Here is a 14,535-nt window from a genome sequence, read left to right as displayed (position 1 = left end):
GTACAGGGCAATTGATGACAGAATGCAGAGATTACAATAAGATTCTGAGGTCATCACATACAGAACAGATAAAGAAATGTCAGTCAATCACACTGTAACAATGAGATTAAAATATTTCTAATTGCCTGTATTGACACTTTAGTTGAGTAACTTGAACCCATCTCCAGGTCTGCTCAAACATGCAAATTCAAGCTACTAGAAACTATTCATGATGCTCAGACCCTTATCTCGACTCTAAACATTCTGCATGCTCAGGGCACATGAAGCCCTCTGGGCTATCAAAAGATTATTGTAAACTGAATTCCAACAATGACTATTTACAATGTATATTTGGGCTAAAATGGCCTACTGTACCCTACAGCTAAAGGTGAGAGAAAGGAGCAAGGGAATGCCATTTTAAACAGTGACAGCTTGGTTTTGAGAAGGAAGACAGGATTTGATCCCACAATGCAAAGGCACACAGGAGTGATGTTTTTCAGACAGGATTTACCCAAATTTTCCCAACACAAGCCACGGCAGGCAAACCAAAGCAGTTATATGGGGGTTAATTAACACATGGCATCTTCAACTTCTCTTTTAGCTGTCCTCTAATTTGATATGCACAGGGAATAAATGTTGGTACACTAAGAAGTAGAACAGAAAAGGAAAGGCAAAAATGAATGATCTAGATTCTTGACTAAATAAGAATTTCAACTCAGTTGATAGGTTTTTAAATCAAAAAGGGCATACTGGAGAAAACCTCAGTAACTGATTCTGAGTGGGCCACTTTAAACAAAAGCTATCTTGGTAAACTAGATGTTGTACCGAGAAGATGTATGCAAACATATCCTGCATTTCCTTTTAATCTGGATTGTCTAGCTTGGTATAGGTAAGAACTTGAGCGTGGGCAATCGTATCCTGAAATGACTTTTCTTGTGCCTACCTTAGTTACTTCAAGGAATTCCATTCGAGTAAATAGCTACATGAATTTCACAGTATAATGAAAATCACTGTTGTTATCTGGTCTTCAGGTGGCAACTATACAGTAGTCCAGTTAAGGATGCAAATGTACACAAAATTCAACAGAAAAGGGCCTGCAATCCCAAGCATGCCTCAGCCAGTGCATATATGAACATAAATTATAATTATTATGACTACAGTATTTGATTAAGCAGCACTTAAAAACAAAACAGCAACCATCTTCTGCTGATTTATCCAAGGGTTATAAATGCTTATAAAAACTGTGGACAGCTGTTGTCTTAAAAGACAACAAAGAGTCTTGTAATACCTTAAAGAATAACACATTTATTCTAGCATAAAAATGTTAATTGTAATATTAACATTTTTGTTAATATTTATGTGCATTTATCCCCGAATGGTGTTTTCTGCATGGTGTAACTCTTAGCTAGACGACTTCTTAAATTCCTGAAATATACACAATGCTACACATTCACTTAGAAACCACAGACAGGACTTCTGCAAACATGCAGTAAAAATAAAACCATACTTTTGGGAAGTGCGTTTATCTCAGCTACAGTTGCTAAATCACTTCAGCTAGCATGAGAAGATGCAAAGGAAAGCAGAATTCTTGTCCTTTCAGTAATTGTGTAGAGTAGGTTTCAATATTTTTGAAACATTTTAAATTCCTTCTTCTACACAATTACAAGAGCAATGTCCTCTCCTCAGGTGGATGCCATAGTTATGGTCCAGACAAATCAATGTACTTCAAGAGTACCCAACCTCAGTTTTCGAAAGGTATCTTGCTTCTTCAAAGGGCTGTATACCCTTTACTGCTCCTTATACTGAGAGCTGCTCCTCAGAACATCTCCATGAGAACATCCTCTTCATATACCTCCTTCATTTACTGCCTTTTTCCATCAAGATGTTGGAACAAGTTCTTGAGAGCCTGACTCTTAGTCTATCCTACTTCATAGGATCATTATGAGGATTAAGTCAGGGAGAGAAAGACAATTGTGTAAATTACCTTGAGCCCCTTGAAGGAAAAAAGATGGGATATAAATGTAATCATAAATAAAATTGCCCCTTAAATCCCAAGACTTTAAATATATAAATAAATATATAAATATATAATAATAAATAAATAAAGCAGAACAGATCAAACGCATCAATTTTCATCCTTCCTGTGCTGCTATGTTGATCATGTCTCATTAGAGTTGTAGGCCAGAACATGGAAAATTGAAATTACCCATGCCTGTCTATGGTACAGAACCAAAGCACGTGTAACCAAATTAATTGCATATTCTTTCCTTGCTTATCCCTGCTTCCATTTCCTACCCTTCCCCTGGAGTTTTTCCTGAGTCTGTTCTTGGATTATGTGACCCTTGGGGCAAGGCCCTGTCAAACCTGCTCATTGTAAAAGGTGGTGTACCTAAAGGGCAGTAAATAAACAGGGCTGCAGTGCAAAAGCATGACTGGATCTATTGTTGAGCCCTGGTCCTAGCAGTGGCAAGAAATGCCAGCTATGATTGCTTTCTGATGGTTATTCTTTGCCCGTGCTGTGATACAGATTTACTAGGCAAAGGCTATTTTTCAGTTTTTGAAGACTGCTGTTAAACTCTTGAGACATCAGAGTCCCCTTGTGGCATCCCAAGAGCCCAGTTAAGCCCCAAAAGTGACTAAAATTACCCTGGAGCATGAACTGGTAAATACTTGCTGGACATCTGGGTGTGGTGTGGACCTTTGTTGCAGTATTCAAGAATATATTTACAAGCAGTCTGATTTAAAATGAAATTTCAGTGTGTATGTGTTAAGCCTGTACGGCTTACTCTTTAAAACCAAATTGATGGCTTTCTATGACATATGTCAAGTTAAAAACTACCTTTTAAGAATTGCTTGATGTATGTGGTTTAGGTCTCCTCCTTCTGTGGACAGTATTTTTTTGTGGTGGTTTTGTTTCTTTGTAATGTACCTGAAACAGTCATCTTTGAACTTTTAGGAAAGGTAGGGTTACAATATTTAAAGTAAATAAATAAAAATAATGTGAGAAAAAGCTTTTGAAGATCAGTGTCATGAATGGGACATTATGAAGCCTTCACCAACCTGGTACTTTCTTAGTGTTTTAGACTTCTGCTCCCATCATCTCCAGTCAGTATAGTTCATTGGTCAAGTCAGGAATTCTGGGAGTTGTAGTCTCAAAGCTGGGGAAGCCTGGCGTAATGTAATAAGTAATCTTGTTATGGGGGGTTTTAGGTGAGCTATAATCTGGCATTCTAGCCCTTGGCTCCAGGAAAGATAATACCTGGAGGATCATGTACTGTGTCCTCTGGGGGAACTTAGATGCTAATAATGAAACCATTGTTTGAGGGTGCATGTCCAAAATGGTAACAAAAGGTTGTCAGAAGTGTAAAATTGCAAAGGGAAGTGGGGACACTCCACAAGAGTCCAATGAGAAATGAATGTTGAGGGTTAGGGAACACAAAGCTGACGGTAGGGAATTGGAATGGAGTAAGCGGGCTGGCTGGAAACTAGAACAGCACTCCATGCCGATACTTTAAATTTTTATTTCTTATAGGCTCCACTTCTCTTGTGTAGTCCTTAGCTACTGGAGTACTGTAGATTTTCTCTGATTATTAATATTTATTTTGCATTAACAAATGAAGGCACATTCATTTGAGCAAGTGACAATAAGCTTCTCTTTATAGTAACTTGCCCATCTTTCTGAAATGTGTTGGGCTCTGAGTTGTCTTGATTGATTGATTGATTGATTGATTGATTGATTGGAGTTATGCCCCACCTTTGTGTTCCAAAAATGTCACTTCCAGCAAGAGAAAGCATGTGTATGGATAGATGGTCTACAGTGAGCAAAAGTTTTGGATAATTAGCTTCCTTTTCTAGGCTTGAGACAAAATTGGGGAAAGGCAGGACAGTTACACAATATAGCAGGGGCCTCAAACTCGCGGCCCGCGGGCCAATTGCCGGGACAGGCGGGGTACGGGGAAGGGGCCCTGCGGCCTTCAAAGCGTCGGGGGTGCCCGGGCCGGCTGTGGGATGAGCGGCCCACCACCACCGCGGTGAATACTTGATGCGGCCCAGCCTCACCCAGCCTCTCCTTCCAGTGGCCCCCAGGTAAGTTGAGTTTGAGACCCCTGTAATATAGGAAGAGCAGGAGGCATAGAATAGAAAGCAACATTGGAGAAAGCTTCCCTTCCTAGATACTATACAGATGAACTCATGAGTAAACTACAACATGAAAATGCTGAATTATAATTGACTGGGCCATTATTTATGTATTTATTTCATTTTTATGCCAAGGCTCTCTTCAATTTTGTCTCCTGTGTCTTTGAATTTCCCACCACCACCCATAAATCATACCATGCATTGTTCATTAGTTAACCAACACCAGAATATCTGTGCAGTTACCATTAGCTGTTTGTGAATGCCCACTTTTGTTAAGGTAATTGTCTGTTGTACTTTATGCATTTCTTTCCCCTTGAACTTCATTGTTTACTTTGTCCCATCGCTAATCATATGTGTTTATAAACAAAGCTTTCTTGCAAAACTTATGCCATAACTGAGTTGTCGCTTTTTAAGGTGCTAGTAGCCTCAGTTGTTTCTGTTGTTACTAATGCATAATTGTTAGAGAAAATATATGGTGCTACCAAGAAAAACATAGAATAACTCAAAACTTCTTAATCTACACTGACCTACCTTTTGTAGGTTATTCACCCAAGTGATGTCATGTTGTTTTTTCAGCTTAGCAACATTACTGTGGCATTTTGCCATCAAAGATGTTTTGTTTGTTGGAATGGGAATGGAGCCAAACCCTACACAGACATGCTTGCCAAGTTGTTGCCAAGCAGCAGAAGGAAAGAATGTAAGACAGGCAGGTGTTTGGCCAGGGCAAAGGAGAAGAAATGCCTTGTGTGATAGGAGGTAGCATAGGAAAGAAAGAATGGTTATTTTGCTTGGAATAGTATGCATTTTTGTTGTACTGTGTCTTTTAGAGTGCAATCCTATGAATGCTTAGACAGAAGAATGTCATGGTAGCTGGAGTAAGCTGCAAGTTGTAGGATGTATTTCTGTCTAAATATGCATAATATTGTCTAAATGTGCCTAGGATTGCACCCATTGTAATTTTTAATCGCATTAGTATAAATATAATCCTGCGGCTGCCGGAAAGAGTCCAGACCACCATAGGATAATTGAGAGTCCCAGTTCCAACCTTGAGAAGTAAGAGCTGGACCTCCAGACTCTGACCTTCTTCTCCCCACCTTTCCAGCTGGGAAGATCGCAGGAGAGAAATAGAGTGGTCATTCTAACCACTTTGTTTTGTACTTTTGTACTTGCATTTTAGATAGATATAAGTGTTCCCCATTGCTTGATTTCACAGATCCTTGTGCTACAAGTGCTGGCCCTTACTAATGCCTAAGTGCCTGGCTAGTTGTAAAACCATGAGAATGATGATTTGGCAGGGCCAGTTGCTGAACAGTTACACCAAGGCTGAATTCTGAGAATAGTGCTAGTCATAACAGAGAAGTCGCAAGGCAGCAACAGGGGTGGCTCATCCATCTGCTTATTGCATCACTGCTTTAAAAATGGGAACTGCAGGCAATTCCCCTGCAATGAAATTGCAGTATGGGCACCTGAAATGGGTGCAGCTAACTTAATTTTCTGTAAGGGAAAGCACTAGCCCTCCTTCAGCTTGAGACTGAAATGGAGCACTGCATTTGTAAAGTCAGTCATGCATCTGCTTTTTTACAGCCTTCTAATGAACCAGTGTTTTGCGGTTGCTAAGTATGTGGGCTGTGGGTTGGGAAAAACCCACTTCAAACCTTAAGTCACAAAGTTACCGGGTTGGTTTAGGCAAGCCACTATCCCTTGGACTCAAGTCCACCATCTGTTCTCCGATGACAGTAATATCATGCACTACAGCATTATTGTAAGAATGGATTAAAGCACATGAAAGTGGCTAAAACCTTACAAAACACACTCAGATGGAAGCATTGTAGACCAAACTAAAGCCGATAAGGCAGAAAAATAGTGAAAGTGTCACTTCCTCTAATCGGTTCCTTTAATCAGGAACCATCTGGAGTCACTGATAAATAAAAGCAGGAGGTGTTGGCATGTTCACATTAATCCTAAGGCATGCAGAAATGCTTTGAAGTAGTTTTTAACCCATCCACTCCCCTGAAAATAGCTCCACAAAGACCGAGCATGCTCAGTGATCTCCAGGAGCTATGGGAGTTGGACAAGGAAAACAGAAACCTGGCTGGGTGAGAAGGAAGAGTAGAATGACCTATTCAAACCTTACATTTTACACCAGCTGTTTCCAACTTGATATACTCCAGACATCCTGGATTGCAACTCACAATATTCCTGACCTTTGGCCAGCTAAGCTCTGGCTGCACCTCTGTACATGCAGAAAACACCTACATGAAGGAAGGTTCCTCATTACTCTGGGATCTCTCCACTGTGTGGAGCTGGTGCCTGATGACTGCAGTGGCCAGGCTGGCCTGCATGCTTTGATGGCCACACATTCATTCGCTGTATGAAGGGAATTGTACATTATTACATTAGATATCGCCCATCTATTGACTGCAGTGGATAAAATATCAAGGTCCATCTTGGCTAAGATGTGTATGGCTGGTTGGCAACTCTGTTGTAAATTAACAAATGACTGCATGAATGTAGAATTAGGGTCAGACTAGACTAGTGCCACCACCAGCTCTGCCACTGCCTGAGGGAGGACAGGGCACGTGCCACTGTTGTGCTGCACCCCGCACTCCCGTCCCCTGTCTCAGATCTCCACCCTTGGTGTCCCATTTTGCTTTGCTGCCTCTCCGCACTTCTGTTTGCCTGATTGCAGAGAGAGCTGCACAGCCAGAAGCAGCCATGACTGGGCCTTGCAAGAACTCACTCAAACCCTGCAGGAAGTCGCCACAATCTCCCAAGAGTCCTCCCAGTAGGCATTTCTGGGTGTGCAGCTTTCTGCACAAGAAGGCAAGCAGAAGGCAGGCAGCTGTTCTGCCCAACCCCACCATCAGGAGGGGTTCCCTGGAGCCCCCACTGGACAAAGCAAGGTGTTGGTGGCAACCGGCTCTCCTGAAGGAGGCAGAGAGAGCAGTGCAATGCATCACACCACCAGAAGGTGATCAAGGCAGCATGCACCTGCTCTAGAGTGAAAGGAAAGTTCAGTCTCAGCTCCAAGCTATATGATTAACATTTTGTGTAGGTTATAGCCTTACCCTCAGAACAAAAGTCCTGAGAAACAGCAGAATCGACTCAGCTGCAGACTGTACAGGTGTAGAGGACAGGTTATTGCTGTTTTAAAACTGCCTATGCTCTAACTCAACAAGAACAGATAATCCGACATGCAGTTTAAACTGTGTAAATGGCAAGTGGAAAGGCTATGTCAGGGATAATGGAACTCAATTATTCTCTGTCTCAGTGGACTTTATCCAATTTTGGATATTTGTTCAGGACAATTTATTAGTTCCTGCTGAAAGTTTTCACTCAGTAATGTAGTAATCCCTTGGCACTCTTTATTACAATACATTCAGCTTGTGCTCCATAACTGTTGGACTGCAGATCTGATTCCTAGGCCTAATTCAAGTATGTGAAGGGGAAACAGAGCTCCAACAGCTTAAGAGCAATCTCTTCTAAGAAGCATTCACCAGGGTCTTGTCTATTGACCTCAAATTGCAGCCACTGTTAACCTTATCTGAAGCTGCTTCAGTTATTCAATTGGCTGGTACTTTTGACCATTCACATAAAATAATGTATTATAAGGTTTAAGGAGATACTTTATTTTGTGAGCACGCTGCAAAGTGTTCTTCATTTTGAGAAGGAGGTGTAAAACAAATTCCACATTTGTATTTTACTAGTAATTTATGCACTCAGTGGCTCACAAATGCCCAGCCAGTTTTGAAATAACCAAATCCTGCCTTTCTACTTCTTTCTACTTTCTATATGTGTCTATTAAGAAAAAGTCCCCCTGTGTTCAGAGGGGTTTCCCCCATGTGTTTGAAAACCTCTGCAGGGAATAAGTTCCATCAAGATCAGATGGACTTGCTTACAAATCAGCTGGGCTATTGGTTCCTGACCTCACAAGTTCAGGGACAGTATGTCCCCCAACTTCTCAAGTTTCAGTGTTGACTTTCTGAGCTAGCAAATCTGCTAGAGTCTTCCTTTTCCATATGAAGCTTGGAATATTTCAAGATTATTCATCAATGTGCTGTAGTGGTTGAGTGCTGGACCAGGTCTTGGGCGATTTGGGTTCTAATCCCCTGTTCAACCATGAAACTTACTGGTTAACTTTGGGCTTGTCACTGACTCTCAACCTAACGTACCTCAAAGGTGGTTGTTGTAAGGATAAAAAGCTTTTGTTTTCTTATTCCATTTATGTGGCTTTACATCATAGAATCATATGATAGAGTTGGAAGGGGCCATGAAGGCCATCAAGTCCAACCCCCTGCTGTTACCATGTTACACCATTCCACTCAGATGGCTGTCCAGTTTCTTTTTGAATGTCTCTAGTGTGGGAGAGCCCACCACCTCTCTGGGCAGCTGGTTCCACTGTCGTATTGTTTTGACAGTGAGGAAACTTTTCCAAAAGTCCAGCCTGAATCTGGGTTGTTGCAACTTGAATTGATTATTCCATGTCAGAGTGTGATTATTCTACACTCTGGCATCCGCAAGAAAAGATCTTGACTTTCCTCTCTATGACAGCCTTTGTGTGCTGTTTCCAAACAAATTGTGTGCTGTTACTTCTGACTTGTTGATACTGCTGTCTTACCATTTAACTCTAACTTTATTCATTGTAAACCAGCTTGAGTATGATTTTTGTACAGAAAAAATACATAATAAAAGTGAACATGCTTATTGCTTTTCAGTAGCCATTTCTTTCCACACAAAGGCTGTATCAGCACATAATGCTAAGCCATGATTTATATTAACCATGGCTTGTTTTAGCAATAACCTGTTTTGCAGGGGATAAACATACCACAACTTTTTTCCCCTATTTATGGTTTATTTTCAGGCTAGACACCTCCATTTCAGGGCAGACAGCAGTATAAATACAGTAAGGATAAGCTTCAGTTCTGGGTTCAGATATTGCAACAAGTTATACTTTAAACAAGCCAGACTTCATATGCTATCAAGAAACCATGGTTTGTATTTGCATTTCATAGCTAGTTAATGAACCATGATTTGTGATCATAGTTTCAGACACAACAGCAAGCTTGATTTCAGCAAAGTTCTCCATATGTAAACTAGACCAGTGCATGCTTTTCCAATTTTGTGTTAAGTGTGTGTTAATTTTCCATTGACACTGAGGATTTCTTTTCTTACAACAATAATGAAGTTTAAGAATTAAGCTTACATATTTCTAGGTTCTAATGCAGTAAATGTAAAGTTGTTCTAATGCTGTTTTCTGTTTTTGTAGCGAAAGAGACAATCTCTTAAAAGAAGCTGAAATTTTACACCAGGCAAGGTTCAGTTATATTCTACCAATTTTGGGAATTTGCAACGAACCTGAATTTCTAGGCATTGTGACAGAATATATGCCAAATGGGTCACTGAATCAACTTTTATATGGTGTAAGTATGAACCAGGGTTCGTGGCAAGACTTTTGAGCCCATGAGCAATGTTGGTTTTAAAATGAAGCAATTCCAAAGAGGGCTGGAAAATGAATAGGAAGTTGTTCCTAAAGGCTGGCCAGATAATCTCACCCCTTTTCTTCCATGATGGACATCTACTGGCCCATTGCTTTAATGGCCAGGGGTTAGTCTGAAAAGGACCTCTAGAAAGCATGCAATCTGGGGCAGCCGTAGTGGGAGTGATCCTATTATCTCCTAAGTGTGTATGTGTGCTTGTTCAATTTAGCTTCTGAAGCAGGGGTGGATAACACAGGAGCCAAATAACACAGGAGCCAAATTAATTCATGGGCTGCCCCCTTCTGAAAGATGTGGGGAAATGTCATTTGTAGCAAGATAAATTTGACCCTTTGGGCTGTCAGTGCTACACGATACCATTTGTTCATTACAAAACAAAAAACTTAAAGTATTTTTAGAGCACCTTGCAGCCTAATTTCATGGTGAGGGATGGGGCGGGGGGGAGGTAAAAATGGGCCCTGAACCTCCCAAAGTTGCTACTCAATGTGCGATCACCACTCTTCAGAATTAGTCCAAGTATTATTTGTTTGGAAAAGCATATTCTGAGTAGCTGGGAAGAAATATGGAGCAGCTTTAGTCATGCAAGTTTATATTGCCTTGGTTAAGCATTTATATGGACAAATTTCATGAGGCTTGGTGTTAAACATCTATTTCTTCTCTTTGTTTAACTAGAAAAATATATACCCTGATCTTGCTTGGTCGCTGAGATTTCGCATTCTTTATGAAATTGCCTTAGGAGTCAACTATCTTCACAACATGAATCCACCACTCTTGCACCATGATTTGAAGACCCAGAATATTTTACTAGACAGTGACTTTCATGTTAAGGTATGAATGTATTCTTGCTTCTTGGCCTCTGTGCTCCCCTGGTACATGAGATGAAATGTCTGCAGAAAAGGGGAAGGATTCAGTGTAAAAGAAATGAAATTTACAATACATAGAAGCAAAGAATTATGGGGCAGGATGAAGCCCTCACTTCTGAGCACTAGAAATGCTATCCTTGAATGCCTCCTGAGATTTTACTGAGCATTCTCTACGTTGGTCTATTTCTGCCACCAACAACTAGAAATCTATTTGTTTTATTTTTTATTTTTATGTTTGGATGGGGAGTGAGTTAAATTTAAAAAATATAAAACTGATCACAGTGTTGCCAGTATGAACAACAAAGCTTGTTCGCAGTCTCCTTTTCAAATACTTAACTTTTTACGCAAGCACTGGAAGTACCAACATGTTTGCCTGCAATATCTCAGAGTTTCTAAAGGTTGATTTCACTATATGTTAAGCAGTAATATATAATACAGAGAAGCCTCTAAAAGGATCCCAACCATTTCATTGTGTTACTGGTTTCTCCTGTTCAGTGTGATCTTTGGTGGGTGGAGTGATTTAAACACAAGTAGTATGCAGAAAATCATGCTCCTTTCCACTAAAGATATATAGGAGAAGTGAAAAAGCTGTTTAAATGTAGTGCAAGCTTGAAAGCTTTAGTACCATTTTCAGGGTAGAATTTTTTAGAACAGTTACAGTGAGAGTATGTACGAACACGGTCACTCCTAAATGCTTTTAAAATTTGCCTGTGTGGTTTAATCAAAATTAAAAATCATAAGCACATTTGAAAATGTTGTACCCAGAAGCTACATTTAGACCTAGCTCAAGGGAACACTAAACTTACTTTCCATCATCTTTATATGGTAATTAATTTCTCAGATCATCCACAAGTCTTTGAGGGAAATGAAGCATGTGTCTAAAGCATGTGTCATTGTTGGCTAAATATGAGCCAACAATGTGATGCAGCCACAAAAAGGGCAAATGCTGTTTTGGGATACATTAGGAACACTACTTCCAAATCACAAGAAGTATTAGTTCCCCTATACTCTTCACTAGTCAGATCTCATCTAAAATACTGTGTCCAGTTCTGGGCACCAAAATTTAAGAAAGATGCAGAAAAACTAGAAAAAGTCCAGAGGAGGGCAACAAAAAATGATCCAGGGTTTGGAAACTTGGCCCTATGAGGAGGAAACAGTGAGAATAATGGGTTTGTTCTGCCTTGAGAAGATTGAGGGGAGACATAATATCACTGTTGCAAAGGATGTTGCAAAGAGTGCAAGCTCTCTTCTCAGTGATACCAGGGTGCAGGACATGGAAGAATCAGCTCAAGTTGCAACAAACCAGGGGGGCTCAGGCGGGACATCTCCGAAATGTCAGAGTAATACAAAAAGTGGAACCAGTTGTCTAGAGAGGTCATGGGCTCTTCCTCACTACAGACATTCAGAAAGAAACTGGGCAGTCATCTGAGTGGGATGGTGTAATTTGGTGTCCTACAGCAGCAGGGGGTTGGACCCAATGGGCTCCTTGGCCCCTTCCAGCTCTACAAGTCTAAGATTCGATAATATAAAAGGCAGAGAAAGAAAAACACTGTGAAAGGACAAAAAAAATCCATAAGCAGTAGCCTCAGTTAAAGTGGGTTAAAGGGCTAATGTCCTAAGTGAATGTCCTTCTCTCCCCACCCCAGCCTGCCATCACCATTTGGCACTTACTGAACATCAGGGTTATCATACGAACATTGATAGATCTGGAAAGACTGAAACCTGGCCAGCTTGGTCTTGAGGGTTTTTTTCACAAGACAAAAAGCAGGTTGCTTCGAAAAAGAAGCAGGCACACGGACTGGTGCTCAGTGATTGACAATTATCTGTGTGTGTGTGTGTGTGTGTGTGTGTGTGTGTGTTTTAAATGAGCACTAAGATTTTGTTCCCACTTTTTGAAATATTTGTGTGTTTTGTTTTTTTGGTTTTCTCTTTCCTCTCCCATAAAGGTCTTTATTTCTACCCACTTTTGAAATAAGGACTTATCTTCAAAGTTTATTTCAAGAATGAAAGAAGGTTCTACATATGAAAGGGCCCCTTTTGTGAATGGAACTTCCGTATGTTCATGGAATAAAACTTTTGGATCAATCTCCTTATATCTGAACATACATGATGGGCTGTAACAATATTGTAAGATAGACCTAACTTTCCACCCTCTCTTCTAGATCGCAGATTTTGGTTTATCAAAATGGCGCATGGTATCCATGACACTCTCGCGAAGTGAGAAATCAATGCCTGAAGGAGGAACTATAATCTACATGCCTCCTGAAAATTACGATTGCAATCAAAAAACACGTGCAAGTGTAAAGCATGATATATATAGGTATTTACATTTTATTATGGAATTAATAATGGATAGTTGTGTGTTATATATTTGTCTTAATCCTTCCACTTGGCATGATAAATATGGCATACTGGACACTTCTGAATTTGAGGCTTGCTGAGGTTGGCCTCAGGTTGCCTTTGTGCATTAGAGCTGCTGAACACCATTTCCAACAGAACGCCCTCTTATAAACAGTGCTCAGTTGCAAAGGATAAGGAGCACAATCTCCTATCTTTTGTGACTTTCCTCTTGGCTAGCTCTTCTTAGAAGCTTATGGGTACACAACTTGGCTAAGTTTTCTGAGACTCATGGGGTAAGTTTGTGGAATTCATTAAGGACCCCCTCCTCTCCCTGTTCCCATAATTCAAGCACTGCTCATAGCCATAAGAATATCAAAAAGTTGCATTAAGGTGAGTTACCTACAAGTCTACCTTCAAAATGTTGTGTGGGAGGGGCTCCCAAATATTTTCCAATTTATTAGTATTTTTAATTAATTCTGTACCAACCAATAGCTGAAGGTCTCTGTGTATGCATATGCAGTTTTCCCCGTAGCTGTATTCAGACATCATGGTAACTTCTGGTTAACAAGATGAAAATAAGTGTTGGTGAGCCTCTGGGCCTTTTCTTTTCCGTTCCCTGGTACAGCCCTGAAAGTGAGTTCAGAAGCATTTGCCTCCATTTTAGACTAACTGCAGTTTAATGTTCAGCCTGAATCCTGATCAAAATTTTGGTTTGTTGAAAGACGCCTGCTTCATAAGCCATGGTTTTAATTTGGTTTGCTCAATCAGACCATGATTAAGATTAGCAGTTTATCAGGTTCAGATGACATGACAAGCTGTGGTTACTCAAAAGCAAAACTCTTCCTCGTGGCTGCAAAGGATGAGCAGAGTTGCTTTGGTGAAGTCCAAGGCACACTGTGATTCATCATGATGTCAGAATACAGCCAATATGCAGTCTTTTCCAAAAGCACCCTTGGGAGGGCCTAAGAAGAGTCTCATTGCTTTGCTTATTGCAATTATATGGTTCCTCCCAAGGCATCCTAGCAATCATAGATAGTTACCTGTAAAGGTTGGAAGGGAGGTCCACTGTCAGAAAGCGAAATCTGACTTTAGATACATGAATATTATTGCTACAGTGTCAGTAAAGGCAACAATTGGGGGTATTGGTGAGGGAGGGGGTGTTTCTTGGACAATTTGGGGAAGTTTTGTCTCCACAAGATCCAAAGCACAAAAGGTCTCCAGCAACAGCCATGATACAGGAAAAATGCTCAGGAGGCCCTGTAGCTGGCATGCACAATTGACTTCCACTGCACAGTGGGGAGATTGTAGAACAAGCACTGCCACCTGAGCAGGAGGGCAGCAGGAAGAAATGCCTTTTCTCCCTCTCTCCCCGCTGCCAGCATAATTCTAGCAGGAGCTTTGGAGAAAGTGGCCATCTACCTTCAGCCCTCCCTGCTATCAGCTGTAGGATTCCCTTGTTAATAATGTGCCAGAGGTACTTGAGCCAAGCAGTATTAGAACAGATGCCTTTGAATACTTTCACTAATATTCTCCTGGACAACAATTCCAACACAAATAGCTGAGTTATTTTCATTTCACAGAAGTTATTTTATCTTTGCAAAAGATTCACACCTGATTCATATTAATATGTATATATATTTGTTTTGAACAGTTATGCCATTATTATGTGGGAAGTGATGTCAAGAAAACAACCATTTGAAGGTTAGATACTTGTTTTAGAT

General features: G+C 40.5%; 1 protein-coding gene across 2 annotated transcripts in view; it reads left to right on the top strand.

Moving 5' to 3' along the window:
* The window catches only part of RIPK2 (receptor interacting serine/threonine kinase 2), a 35,270-nt gene that overhangs the window by 4,446 nt on the left and 16,289 nt on the right, over positions 1-14,535 (top strand). For both annotated transcript variants that reach the window (XM_044424498.1, XM_044424499.1), the window contains exons 2-5: positions 9,383-9,536; positions 10,284-10,439; positions 12,637-12,794; positions 14,466-14,515. In XM_044424498.1, the coding sequence (XP_044280433.1) occupies positions 9,383-9,536; positions 10,284-10,439; positions 12,637-12,794; positions 14,466-14,515 (518 nt within the window). The remainder of the gene's footprint in view (positions 1-9,382; positions 9,537-10,283; positions 10,440-12,636; positions 12,795-14,465; positions 14,516-14,535) is intronic.

This window comes from Varanus komodoensis, unplaced genomic scaffold (genome assembly GCF_004798865.1).
Source record: "Varanus komodoensis strain SLA01 unplaced genomic scaffold, ASM479886v1 scaffold14_1, whole genome shotgun sequence".
Classification (NCBI taxonomy): Eukaryota; Metazoa; Chordata; class Lepidosauria; order Squamata; family Varanidae; genus Varanus; species Varanus komodoensis.
This window is presented reverse-complemented; position numbering and strand designations above follow the sequence as displayed.